General features: G+C 40.6%; 1 protein-coding gene across 11 annotated transcripts in view; it reads right to left on the bottom strand.

The window, feature by feature from the left end:
* Positions 1-2,030: 2,030 nt before the first annotated feature.
* CADPS2 (calcium dependent secretion activator 2) overlaps positions 2,031-14,368 on the bottom strand; it is a 278,795-nt gene continuing 266,457 nt past the window's right edge. For 10 of the 11 annotated variants that reach the window (XR_014937439.1, XM_085523891.1, XM_085524029.1 and 7 more), the window contains 2 exons: positions 6,767-6,871; positions 2,031-3,018 (listed from right to left, as the gene is read on the bottom strand). Coding sequence is in view for 10 of the 11 variants with exons in the window: in XM_085523891.1 (XP_085380017.1) it covers positions 2,848-3,018; positions 6,767-6,871 (276 nt within the window). In the remaining variant the exon portion in view is untranslated. The remainder of the gene's footprint in view (positions 3,019-6,766; positions 6,872-14,368) is intronic. The other variant, XM_085524496.1, reaches the window with a different exon arrangement.

Here is a 14,368-nt window from a genome sequence, read left to right as displayed (position 1 = left end):
ATATTGTTATTTATATATATTGTTTGCTAAATATGGTGTCAGAGCACAGGGAGGGTCACTGCTCCCTGAAGGACCAGGAGCTGGGGGGGCCCTTGGCTGTTGGAGCAGGACCCCACCAACCAGTTCCAGCGCCCCTAGGCAGGCAGCAGGGAAGGCTGGGCAGGGGTAAAACCCTCCAGCAGGCTTGCTATGGCAGGTCTGAAGCCACCCCAGCTTCAGACCTGGGGCTCAGCTCAGGGGCTGTAGATCCAGCATCTGGCACTATAGGGTCTGTGATCCAGGGCATCACCAGTGCAGGACCCTGTGCTAAGCTGGGCTGAAGTCCTTGGCAGAAGGTGAGAGTCCAGGTGAAATCAGTCAGGACCCTTACAGCTTGTTAGTCCTCTTTGACAGGTGAAACTGCAATAACCTACTCTTACAGGTTATATTTTCTTCTCTGCCCATATAAGCAGGGAGGGAGAGTTGTCAGCATTAGTAAGACCTTCTCAGTGTGGTAATGACTTTTTTCAGAGGACAGACTCACTGGGAAGTGACTTACAGTGCTGTTTCCCACGGTGCTTTTGGCTATCAGGGACGGCAGATGGGTTCCAGTCCTGGGCTCTGCTGGAGGAGAGCTGAGCACATCCCCTCCCCGGCCATGCTGAGACCAGCCCTTCGTGTCTCATGATTCTAGCTCCCACTCCAGATAGTTTGTTGCACTATTAGTGAGTTACTGAGAACAGTGTCCAGTTTTGGGACCACCTCCTTCCCTCACGATATCTCAGATTCTTAAAGCTCTCCTTGTGTCTCCACTGGAGAATGCCCTCAGCCCCGTCCATTAGGGATGAGAGTGTAGGGAAGTGGGAAACCCCAGTGGGCCCCTTAGCCAGCAAAATACAGCTTTTGGCTTTGGGCAGGTGCTTGGCACATTTCACAGACAATTTATTGCCTCCCTGCATCACCGTCCACCTGCAGGAGGCTCAGCTCTCAGCACAGCTTTGTGTAGAGGCCCCTGCCTCAATCTGGAGGCCTCAGCCACCACCATGGGGCCAGCATGGTGAGGTCTGCCCTGGGCTATTCACAATGGACACCTCTATGGGGTCTCACGAGGGTAATGGTGGGAGAAAGGAGGTTGAACAGGGAAATTTTTGCCAAAGCTCCCTCTGGCCTTCATTGTGCTGGGAGCTGGGCACTATGCTGGGTGGCCTGGCTTCTTCCAAGCCCTGCTGTAGGCTGCAGCCAGGCAGGATCTCCCTTCAAATGCTGGCAGCTTTCAGGCACTGACACCCCTTGGATGTGGGAACAGGGAAAACCTGGAGAAATGCTAGCAAAGTCGAAGCCAGCACACCCACAAACATATGTGCCTGGGCGTGGTGAAAAAAGCTGCCAAGGCTTCTTGTGCTCTCTCTAGGCCTGAGCTCAGCAAAACTGGCAACATGAGTGAAAAGAGATGTAAGTAACCTCCCACCGTCCTGCTCCTTGAAACTCACCTTGCTCCTCAGAAAGGAAGCTAGAGGTGGGTCACTACCCCTCAGCGCTTCCAGTCACAAGGTCCTACAGCCTGTTTTTGCAGGAAAACTTCACACAAGCCTCACAGACCCTCAGTAAGTCCATCAGCAAAGACCCTCTCTTCAAGTGTAACTCCAGGGCTCGCTAAAGAGCTCAGCATCCCTTCAGGTATAATTCTCCTATTCTATGCTCTCTCTTATGCTGTCTACACAAAACTAGGAGTTAGTCATGGTCTCTCTTGAAACAAAACCAAAACCAAACAAACACGAGTTTTTCACCAGTTGTGAGATTCAGTTTAGAAGACTTTGAATTCTTTCTATCTCACACCAAAGGCGTAGGAAAATGGACAGCAAGCCACTGTCTGTTCATCTATCAGCAAGGGTTTTTGTTGGCTTTTCTTCTTTACAAAGCCATTGTGTCCCTGGATATTCGTACTCCAAATAAATCTGCTATATAAACCACGTGATAACCACCCTACACACAAAATACAATCTTTCAAAAAAGCTCATCCTCTTGAGGAATCCATATGACAATTCAAATGGTTTGAAATATTGAAAACATCTTTTAATTGTAGAATTCTATACAAACTTGGATAAATACAGAAGTGGTCACGACAAAATGTGTTCTTATTGCCTGAAATTTTTCACAGAAATAGAAACATTGATGGCAAGCTTACTGACATCCAACACGATGAGATATCTTTAAACTTGCAAAATGAATAGACACAACGGCACTCCTAAGTAGTGTGTATGGGTTTGACTGTCCTTGAAGTCCTACCACTTACATACCAACCTTAAGATACAAAGAACCAAGATTAAAATTTTTAATGCACGCCACATAATAATGTAAAATAAAGCACACACACACACACACACACACAAAGTAAACAAAGTGTCATCCTGAACAGACACTACTTACCTTTTTCTTTTACATAGGGCAGACTTATTCTGAGAACGATTTCCCTTATGGTTGTGTTGTGAGTGAGGCACACATTTTGTTTTCTGCACAGGACATCAATACTTGATGGAGATACAAGAACAAATGGTAACAAACAAAAGGGGAGGAAATGTAATCACAAGTGGAACTCAAACTCCATGCCAGTGTTCTTGCAGCCCTAAGCAAAGCAATACATTAAAATATGCTACAACCTTTGTTCTCAAAGAGTCCTTGGCACTTTTCCTCTGATAATCTTACTTTCAGTATTTTAAAAAGTCAGCAAATTACATTTCTGTGCCTATATCATAAGGCAGAACTATAAATGCAACTACAAGGACAAGTTACCAAAAAAAATCCTAAGCCAAAGACAACCCCCACCCTCAAACCACCACCCCAGCATTCCAAACACGGGGTGAAACACTATCATCCTTCTTCTTCGTCACTGTCTTTCATTGTAATGCCCTGAAGTCCTCCTGCATCTGTGACTGAGACGGTGGCTTCCTCCACGGTCAGACGGCTGTGGACAGTGTCATAAGTTTTGCTGTTCAGTGTTCCTTCCATCACACCTTGCAATCTGAAGTCTCGGTAGGTTTTCTGCGGCAGAAAAAAACATCCTGAATTGGATAAGCCACCTTCTACTGCACACTGGCCATTTTGCGCATGCCAACAGAGTTATGTCATCCCTCCTACATTTATGGATCTATAATCTAGAATTTGCTGGAGATGTGTGTTGTTTCAGCTTCCGCACCGTGTGAGGCTTCTATAAGCTTAACTAAAAAACAAATTGTAGAATCATCAAATGGTTTGGGTTGGAAGGAACCTTTAAGATGATCTAGCTCCACCTTGCTGTTAGAGGCAGGGGCACCTCCCTCTAAACCAGGTTTTGTATTAGTTTGAACACTATGAAAAGGATAGACTCAAAGTGCCTTATTTAACTTGAAAACGCAGCAGTCAGTGACAGTGATTCTGGATCCACAGAAAACAATTCCAGCTACAATAAATCATCAATGTTTTTCAAAGAACACTGCTATTGGACAAGCTTACACAGACATGATGCTAAATAGTTTTGCTTGAGCACTCAAGCCCATGGTCATGAATATAGAGATATTGTCTTTTTTAAATTCCTGGAAATTGTTCATCATCTCTTGTCCCCCGGGCACTATTTTGGAAAACAGGAACCTTGCTTGGGCATCAGTTTCTGCCTACATACACCAGGCCCCCATGGACACTTTCTACGTATTTGTCTAGCAATGGTGCTGCCTTTGCTAATGACAGCAGTAGAAATACTGCCAGTGGGCTCAGATTGTAACATTTGGCAGGCATAACTTTGCAAAAAAACATTTCAGGGTAAGCAAGACGACTGTTTCACTCCAAGGATGTAAAGAGTCCTCAAGCCACACATGGATGTTAATTTCTTTAAGAGACTGTATTTTATACTATGGTTCTATAACTGTATGTAGAACTATTAGTAACTTCCTTTTGTCTAATTTATTCAATGAGAAGCCAACCAAGAAGCTTTCTCACTGCATACTACAATGTGAACCTGTCTACAGGTGGTTCTATCATCTCACAGTAAATCTAAAAGTCAGAATTTCTTCAGGCTATAATTTTATTTGCATTTATCTCTACATTTATGCACCAAAGGTAGAGAAATAAATTAAATCTTAAATTATAACCTATATCTAAGATCAGTATTGTGTTTGTAATAACCTTTCCCAAGTTACCCTACAAAGTTTAAGAGGGATAAGCATTTTCTTTACACTGTGAGTTCTCAGTGTGTATGGAAGAGACTACAGGGAAAAGAAGATGGTAAATAATTAAGAGCTATCGGGCCCATTCCTCTGCAGGAAGAGATTGTGCACAACTTCTAGAAAAAAAAAGAAAGGAGAGAAGAGCTGATCTTGTTTCACTCCATACTTCAAAGAACTGCAAAAGACACCTCTCAAAATGGGTAACATTCAGCTGGGAGAGTTTTTTTTTCTGCCACAGTATTTATGATGATTATTTAAACCTTGTCTGAATCACTGAAACTGAGATTTATTTGACTTTCCCAGGTCAGCTTCAGAGTCAATGGATGCAGCTTATGTTTTGCTCACACACTTCTGTGAGTACTCTGCCTGGTCTTTTTCAAGTGCCACCATTGCAGTCCCTTTTTATAACACCGAACATTCAATTTCCTTTTATGCTGTTAACAGGTCCTACAACAATTTCTTTCTGTTTTACATTGTATTCCTCCCACTCTCAGTCCAGCACTCTTGGGTTCAGTCATTGCTCTTCTCTTGACATACTTTTGCAGGATAATAATGTTCACTTCCAAGTTTAATTTTTCATTTCTCCCCAACTTTTCTCTTGGTTCTTGACCTTTCTGTAGTCATGCCCTTCTGCATGTGTCTCAAACACCTAAAGATGCCTTTATGCAGCATCCCTCCATTTGGGATCTAATGAGAATGAGCAGTTTTCCTTTGGCCATTCTTAACCATGCCACCACCTCTGTTATGTCCAAACATGGAACAATCATCCACTGTTTCTTGACCTTTAAGAATGGCTTTCTATTCTTTATTTTATTTTATTTTATTTTATTTTATTTTATTTTATTTTATTTTATTTTATTTTATTTTAAATATTTTCAAGAGCTGCTAAGACAATAAAGACTACCAGTTTTGCCAAAGGCAAACAGAGAAATGCCTCCATTCACTCCCTGGTTTGGAAGAATGCTGCCTGTCCTGATTGAGGCTGCTCCATTGAAAGCTTCTTATCACACACTGCTTGTTTGCCAGTGGCCTCTGCACTGAGTTAGTTCTTCCAGTTCTGCCATTTTCCACAGGCAGTCAAGGCTTTCTACCTGCCAGTACACCGACCAGAACAACGTCTACAAATAACATCACTTTCTTCAACATGTTGTATCTGCAGATAGTGCTATGGAATAACACGCGTGGAACATACATGCAAAGTAAACATGCATACAGGCACAGTAAGGCTACTGCTGTAGCCAGTGTGATCTGGAAACATGCTTCTTCTGAACAAAGCTAGCCTGTGTGCCAGGCTACAGAACCAAGGTCAGCTGCCTGTGCTGCTCATTCATTTCTGCTTTACAATTAGTGATCAGTTTGAAAAGAGTATTTTCCTTTAAACTCTCAGGTTATATTTTACTGCTGTGCTTGAATCTGCCCATCTCACTGGGCACAGCTTAGATCCTGAAACACTTTTATCCTTGTTTCCTGCTACTTGAGAAGAGCTTTATAGCTTCCATAAGAGCCATTAATTTCAGCCACAAACAGCAAACTGCTTTTGCCATTTTGGCATGCAATAAAACAAAGAGCCAAATCCTATTGCCAGGGATATTGGTTGAAGTCAGAAACAGCAAAGCTGAGCTTGGGTGGCTCAGGGAGGCATAATATTATTATGACTCTCTTTTCCTCTTCTCCTTTTTCTTTATCACCATCATCTCCTCCTCCTCCTCCTCCTCCTTTAAAGCCAGTGAATCCTTTAAGTGCCTACAGGTCAAAATTCTTCCAACTTAACAGTTTTTCAAGAACTTCACTAGAGATTCCTTTGGAGAAATGGAGGTCGTTATTGACAGCAGGTGCTTCTTATTGCACATTCACACACAGAACAAAAATGTTCAGAGTTAAACAAGACAGAACTTAAAGGAAAACATTCTGAAATGGCTTTCTGTGTCTTTCCTAAGGGTATTAATTAATAATTAAAAAAGTGAGTTACAAAGGAACTGTCTTTTATGGTAAGGTAGGCCATAATTGCCCACTGCAAGCTCTTCTGCACTTCACTTGGAAGAACTTTACCCTGGCTGGTGTAAATGACAGGATTGGACTGGAGAAACTGGTATTTCAACTGACACTGATGCCAGATCATGAAAGATTAGAAAACGGCATCTCATGTACTGAATATTGTTTTTCATTTGAACGTAGTAATCATGTGGGCATGAGGAAAAGAAGGGTTACTTTCTCAGAGAGTGGGGAAAAATGGAAAAAAAAAACATCTTTTGTGGTTATTATGGTAAAATAACAACAACAACAACAAAAAAAAAAAAAATCAGTGCAAGCAATGATTTATTCAGAATTCTGGATAGTATTATTGTACAGCCTGCGGTAACCTATAAACCAAGGCCAGAATGGTTGGAAATTATTAGCGCACATAAAATTAACGTTAGAAGTTTTAATAAATTGTTTTTCTTCACAAATTTTTATCAACTCTGGGGGAAAAATTGGCAAAACTACAAAAATTGATGGCTCTATTTCACAGTTTTCAACTTTTTGGGCGACCCATATATCCTAGCTACTGCGTCCTCACTTCACTCCATGTAACTCAAAAACAGTTTATTTACCTTAACGATCTTGATGAGAGTCTTCAGCTGGTAGATGTGAAGCTGAAGGTCTAATCTATCAGCCAACCACATGCTTATGACCTTCATGGAGCCACTATACCATTGCTGAAAAAGAGGATTAAAAAAACAAACCAATACCAAACAAGCCTGAATTATTCATTTAACAGATTTGGTAATGAGAGGTAATGAAACACTTTGAAATTATCACAGATCAGCACTTGAAGTCAACAATCATATAATTTCCCATTAAGAGAATTGCACAGGTCAGTAGGAAATCAAACAACTTGACCCAGACTGTTCTTTGCATGAATTAGCAACTGATATTTTATTTTTCAGCTCTAATATTTTCCAGCCAAATAGTGTTATGTGCTCAGCTATCTGTCAGTGAGTATGGACATTAAATAAATGCTTATATGAGCTAAACAGCAAGGGACAAACCAGGTAGGGTGACATCCTGAGAGAGATTTTGCTACACTTGGATTTTCTGATACAAACCAGAAAACAGCATCAAACAGAATAATGACTCTGCCTGATTTCCTTAACATCTTTTTATTACAGAACGTTTTCAGAGATATGGGGAACTGAATTTATGTGTGGTCAAAACAACCCCTCACTCCTCTCAAAATCAACATGTTCTGGTTTTGTCTTATGTTAATTACCGATTATAAATGCAGCCTACCTTATTTCCTTTTCATATCGTAAGCATGGGCATGTTTTCACTCAAAGCTCCACAAATGGCTGTGGCAAGAATGAGCTCTCTGCTGCTGGTGTCTACGTTACCGCAAAAAAATGCTCAGATCTAAACAGCTACTATAGAAATTCTTCCCTATTAACTGGATTAAAAGAGATTTTACTAAACATAGTTGCAGCCATTTGCCTCCCCCTCCTGTAAAATACCAACCAGACGTCATTTAGTCAAACTGTAAAAAGGAAGGGATTTTTTTTATTTTTTATTTTTTCTCATTTTAGCGGGGAGAGATTAGAAGATTTTGTGTTGTAGCTCTGTTTCTACTCACATTCCCCACAGGGAAGAGGCTTTATGTCCTTTTCTAATGTGATTTGCCGTGTCTTTAGAAGAAACATAGATATGCAAAAAAGAAGAAATCTGGCATTTTACAACACAGACTTTTTACAAGGTATGCCTTGCAAAATAATTCAGAAGTTGGCTTTTACACATCTTGTTAACCGTTTCTATGCTCATGAATAAAATAATGTACATACGGAAAGCAGGGAGGACAAATCACTTGTGTGGGATGTAACAGAAAATAAAACTAGAATTCCTTCATCAGAAGGGAAACTGCCTGGGAAGAGCTTTAAATAACACAAGTACACATAAATACTTCTTTACTGGAAACAAAAAGTCTCATTTCATTGCAGCTGTCAATTTTAAGGTAAGTTTGAAATAAGGAAGAAGATTTTCATGTAATACTGACTTCTATTTCTATTTAATATGTGTTATACAGTTATATATATACATATATGTATATATAGTTATATAGTATAGTGTTCAAATACATTTTAATTATAAACCAATGGAAATAAATTATGTTTTCTCCAATTTATTTATTGTTTCATGGCTGTAAAGTGAGCAAACACACCATACACACCTTATAGCAGCAGACTGCAAATTTCATCAAAGTGATATATTTTACTGAGTAAAATATGGGGCCGATAGGTACAACATTGTTTTTTAATCTCTGATTGGCATTCTGATACAATTTGCATTATTTCACGTATTACACACATACTTGTTTTGCTTTTCTTCATATGTACCTGCAAAATACTTCTAACGTGTCAGAGTAGTTAGGAAGTGGCAGCTCTGAGATGACAGGTGCTGTGTGCATACAGATGTCTGGAAAACAACACCAGTTGAGCTGATTCACTCCATGAACTCTATTGATCTAATCAACATGAAAATTTGTACACCAAGCATTCCACCTTTGTCTGCAGAAAGCTGAGCCCAACTATTATATTATCACTCAGACTCTACAGTTGTTGATAATAATCAATGCAGAGAATGATTTTAGCAGTGCAGTTTTCTCAGCAATGATATTCTTCTATAAAATAAAATAAAATAAAATAAAATAAAATAAAATAAAATAAAATAAAATAAAATAACAAATCCAGTAACAGCTACAATGTGTTTGTTTTGCAACAAACGAGTGGTGGAAAGCAGAAGAGATGGAAGTTGCTCATACGATCAAACTCCAGGCAGAGCTGAAAATCCCATCACCGGTTGCCCCCACTGACGATCACTGAGCACAGACCCAGGCCCCGTTTCCTGGCTAAACGTGTTTTAAAGCTCAGCCAGATAACTTAATTAAGGTGGATGCAGTTCAATTTAGACTCTCCATATGTACCTGTGATATACTTCCTTGTGCCGAAAAGAAAGCTAAGAAATTGGAGGGGAGTAATTTTGCTTCTCAAATTTGTGAGTTAGATAACACAGCACGTTTTCCTGACTACTCTTAGTATATTAAACTGAGAGTAAAAATGGTTAATTCAATGATTGTGAAGTGATACTATGGTACTTTGCTCCTCTGAACACATACACTGCACAGAAAGAAAAGAAAATAAGAATTGTTAGAAAAATATACATTCTTATTTTGAAGACTTATTTCAAATAAAAATCCAGTGAAGTGTTATTTCTTTGTGTTCTCCTACTGAGAGGTACTTGGGGCCAGTATTGCCGTTCACTACTGGGCTTACACCTCTGAGTGTTGTGCACGCGGGCAGACCAAAGCTGCAGAAGCATACATCTGCTGCTCTTCCAAAGGAAAAAGGTAAATATCTCACAGTTACTTCTGATGGAATCTGCTAAAACGCGCAGCACTGGTGATGTCTCTCAGAGGTGGCCTCCAAGGGCACACATTCTGACAACCTTGAGAATGTCTGAGAGGCAAGGGTGCATCCATGGAAGCGTGTTGCAAACCCACAAGGCTCGGTGATCTGACAATGGACCTTACAGCGCTGTTTTTAAGTAATAACAATTGAAAAAAAAAATCCTTCTAAATGGTTTTAGGGAAAAAAATTATTGCTTTTTTTTTGCTAATACCATAGCTTCAGAAGGACAAGAGAACCCTGTCAGGGGCCAATGATACAGCATTGGTACCGTATTCTTTGCAAGAGTAAAACAGTGTTTGTTATATAATTTTTGCACATCGGCACATAACAGCAGCCAACCACTTTAACAAAAATATGTTTGCTTCCCCATTCCCCTCCTCTTTTTATTCATAGCTCATCTGGCTCCTGTAAGGGCATGCATTACCCTCTTCATTTTCCTGAGATACCTCTTTTGAAGTAAAAAATAAGAGAAAAGGAAAGGCTAGGGTTGACTCTGTGAGACCCCTGTATTTATTCACACTTATTGTGCATGACTGTAGACTGGTAAATCATATTAGCAGCCCGTCTCCCCATCAAGCTGCTACTTGCTTTCCAGCCCTGGGAAGGTTCAACAAATCAACAGGAGCACGGAAAACAGAACATCAGTCTAATCTAGTGTTTAAGGTGAAGTTTTCAAACCCAATCTAAGAAGATCTTTAGAGCAAGCAACAAGCTGAAGGGCTCAGAAGGTGGTATTGACAATGAAAGAGTGCTGAAATATTGAGAAGCGCAGCACTTGTGCATTTTTAATAACAAGAGGGTCAACAAGGACACAGCTCCCTCAGTGCCAATAGTTGCCACACCAGGGCTATAAACGCTCTCAGTTCATCAGATTTCTTAAACAGTTCATCAGCTTTCTTAAACACCCTAAACCCCCTCGGCGGACCTTTAGTCTTAAATTAACAAACCAAAGCAATGAAAGAGGGTGCAGCTTGAATGGCCAGCATTGATCCCCAACGGGGCTCGGCACGGCTACAGGCACTGAAAAACTCTCCCCATTGTGGGGAGGGATTGACAAACCTCCTGGCCTAAATAGTCCAGCTGAGGCAGGCTGGAGGCACGCAGCTGTAAAGGGCTCCCCGCGCCCCGCTCCCGCGCTCACAATGCGCCGGGCAGGAGCTCTTTGTCCGGCCCAGACTCTGCAATTTTCTAACAAGGATTAAAGTTGTTTCTCGGCAGGGCCGGTGAAAGGCGATTTAGCAACATACCGTGCTTTCTTCAGGCGAGTTAAAGACAAGTAGTTAAGGAATTTCTTTATACTGTTGACTGGTTGAAACACAAAACAAATATATTAAATATTCACCATCTTTCTGGGTGCCTGAGCTATCATGTTTGCAGAATGCTGCAATTAAATATAACACTTCTCGGCTGAAAGCAAGCACTTCAGATTTATTTTTGAAGTTTGATAAAAAGGTACAGCTGTTTGCCACCTGGAAGGAGGCTCAATACGTACTAACACACAATGCCTCGCTCCTCCTAGGCCTGGTATTCCTAGCCATCTGATACACAGGACCCCATAGAGCTTCTCTATCTTAGCTGCTCTTGACAAATGGGAACTGTTGAGACGCTTTTTCTGCTGAATATGGCAGAACAGCTTTTCTAGGAACCACATTTTATCTTCCTTCCGATGCCTTTACCTCACCCTGTTTGGAATTGAGTTGCTGAGGTGACAATGGGATGTTTTTACTTCCTCTGCTCTACATTTCCACCCAGGAACAACAGAGAAGTGTTCTTTACAAGCTACAACACGGAAGATATATTTTAAGCACTCTAAATGTAAATGCTTAAACTCCTGTGGCCATAGTTCTGTAGTGTTTTTATCAACTTTTTAAAAGTTAGCAGTAAGAGTATAATAAGGAACATTAAAATGTGTAAAAATTGTTATTCGATTAAGGAATGGAGAAGTTATTCCTTCGAAATGCAAACAGCAAAAGTCAGAAACAAGTTCCTAATTTAAGGTTCAAAATGTATGTCCCTCTTTGTAAGCTATGAACAATTGCACCGATGTCCTTTGTCAAGTGCTAACACTGATGAGTGAAACCAACATTATTTACAGTGCCTTTGAAAACACTCTGAGGTTTAGAAGTTAGAGCTGTATTTTCAAGTCTATGTATCACCATCACCCACCTAAGTGAGGATTTTCACCTGAACACTAGAGAGTTCACAGAGTGCCCTCCAAAAACTAATGGGAAAGGTTTTCTCAACCTCTGGTTCACCATGACACATCAGAAGGTGCTCTGCAAAATGGCTGCATCTTTTAAATACATCCAGGAGTAACAAAACAAGAAATAAAGCCAGGAGTAGTAACTAACATTCAAAATATCTTTGAATTTATGCAGAAATTAAAAATATTTAATTGCTAAGTAAGAACAACAACAAAGTAACTTTGCACAAGGTGTTACTGCTGTTCCCTCAGGTTTAAGTAGTCTGCTGATTAAGAAAGCCCCTGAAACCACAGAGGACTGAGGCAACTAAGGGTACACAGACAAAATAATGATCATATATTTGCATCTGTATCTAAAAACTTGCTTGTACTCTCTTCTCACCCCATGGATTCAAATTCCTGGAACAGATGATTTCTGAACTGGTTAAAGTAATCACTTTTTTTTCTTCTGGAGAGACTAGAACTTGTTGACTTGGTGCAATGCCTTTCCCAGCACTCCTTGCTGTGTCCTTACAGACCTGGGAAGAACAAATTATCTCCCCAGTGACTTTTGTATGCTAGGTTGCACTGGCCGTAAATGTGGCTCAGCCTGTGAGGCACTTTCAGTTGCATTTCCAGTGAGGATTACTGTTTCAGTGATCAGGAAACTGAAAGAAGAGAAGATGCGGAAACCTCAAAGAAGAAAAAGGCCTCAGACTATAGCAAAGCTTTCCTGCTCTGCTATCAGCTCCAGGTGGCTTCACAGGGACAGCCCATGCCCTTCAGCAACAGGTCATCCAGCTCTGTAAGAACATGACTTCTTGCTATACACTAGTGTTACAACATAAAATGTTGAGTTAGGCTTAATTCTGAGCATCCTATGGTTTACGACATCATCCCTGAAAAACAAATTGAAAGCTCAGAATTTTGCCTCTGAGAGTCCCGTGCAAAGACGGTATTTTTTCTTCCCAATGTTTCAGCATTATGATGATAAATAATTGGGAGAAATAGCTGACATTATAACTGTGCAGAGCCAGAATTCTATCTCCAGCTTATGAACAATATGTGAGCACTTTTCACCTACACTTCTTGTACATCTGTTCTATCCAGAACAAATTTGTTCTGTCATAGACAGCACTATAAATATTTATAATCAACACAAATACTAAAACTTAAATGTATTCTTTCATCAAATAACAATATATATACACTCATTTGCACGCATCCAGAAATCCAGAAGGGTTTCATGGCTAACCTTCACATTTTCTTGTATGCTCAGAAAGTTCAAGGAGAATAATAGTGCTTTTGGGGATCACCAAATGAGTAGAAAATTCCTAGAGTCAACCTTGTTGGAACCACAGCATTAGTGAGCTGCACCAAAAAATGAAGCCTTCTTCCAGCACTAAAAATCAGATGTTTAAAGCCCTGGATCTAAAAAACACAAATGACTAAATCAATATTAAGTTTAACACAAATAAACTTCATTTATCTACAGTCCCCCATTTCACATCAATTCTTTCTCCCATTTCCATTAGGAACCTGTCCAAAAGTTCCCCTATGGCCAAGTCACTCACTTCTGCTGTCATGGTCTCAAGCCTCACATGCTCCTTCTTTGCACCAAGCCACTAAAGCACGACTCTTCCTCACGACCACTGTATTAGGGTTCTAATGCTACTTAACAAGTCATCTTCCTGAAAGTGTCTCAAGCTACAAAAGCTTCCAAGCTTTGCTTCTTCCTACAGGCCTTAAATATTAAGATAAACTTTGAGCATCCAATTTTGGGATATGCAAAAATGTTCACAGCCTAAAATTCCAGCAACATGCAATAGGGAAGGAGAAGTGAGAAAGATTCCACATACTGTGATCTTTTTCAAAGCAGGTCTTGTGATACATGGATCAGGACTGAGATTTCCTTAGTCTGCTTTCTCCTCTCCTCTCCTCTCCTCTCCTCTCCTCTCCTCTCCTCTCCTCTCCTCTCCTCTCCTCTCCTCTCCTCTCCTCTCCTCTCCTCTCCTCTCCTCTCCTCTCCTCTCCTCTCCTCTCCTCTCCTCTCCTCTCCTCTCCTCTCCTCTCCTCTCCTCTCCTCTCCTCTCCTCTCCTCTCCTCTCCTCTCCTCTCCTCTCCTCTCCTCTCCTCTCCTCTCCTCTCATTTTTCTGAAATAGCAAAACATTTCTGATGCACAAGAAGTGTATCTTTCAGGAGGAAAGTCATTTTTTCCTGTTTTAAAAAAGGCTTATAATTAGAAGCTGACTTGTTGCTATGGAATTGCTGCCAATTCACAAACAAATATACATGTTTATTACAAAATATACAGTCCTCAGCTCTCCATACACTGCATACAATATTTATTCTACTTCATAATGCTCCTGACCTTTGTATTTTTTTTCTGGCTTCTTCACATATGGTGGATGCTCAGGGAATCTAGAAATCTGCAAAATTAGACATACAGAACTCCCTTCCTTATCTGGACATATGTAATGTCACTGCTCTGATTTTAAACACCAGGCACCAACATAATGCTCGTGACCACAAGAGACTAACAGAACAAACAGTTTGCCCGCTCCGCTCTGGATAT

Source organism: Coturnix japonica, chromosome 1, assembly GCF_054131305.1.
Source record: "Coturnix japonica strain WE chromosome 1, WE-NBRP24, whole genome shotgun sequence".
Lineage (NCBI taxonomy): Eukaryota > Metazoa > Chordata > Aves > Galliformes > Phasianidae > Coturnix > Coturnix japonica.
This window is presented reverse-complemented; position numbering and strand designations above follow the sequence as displayed.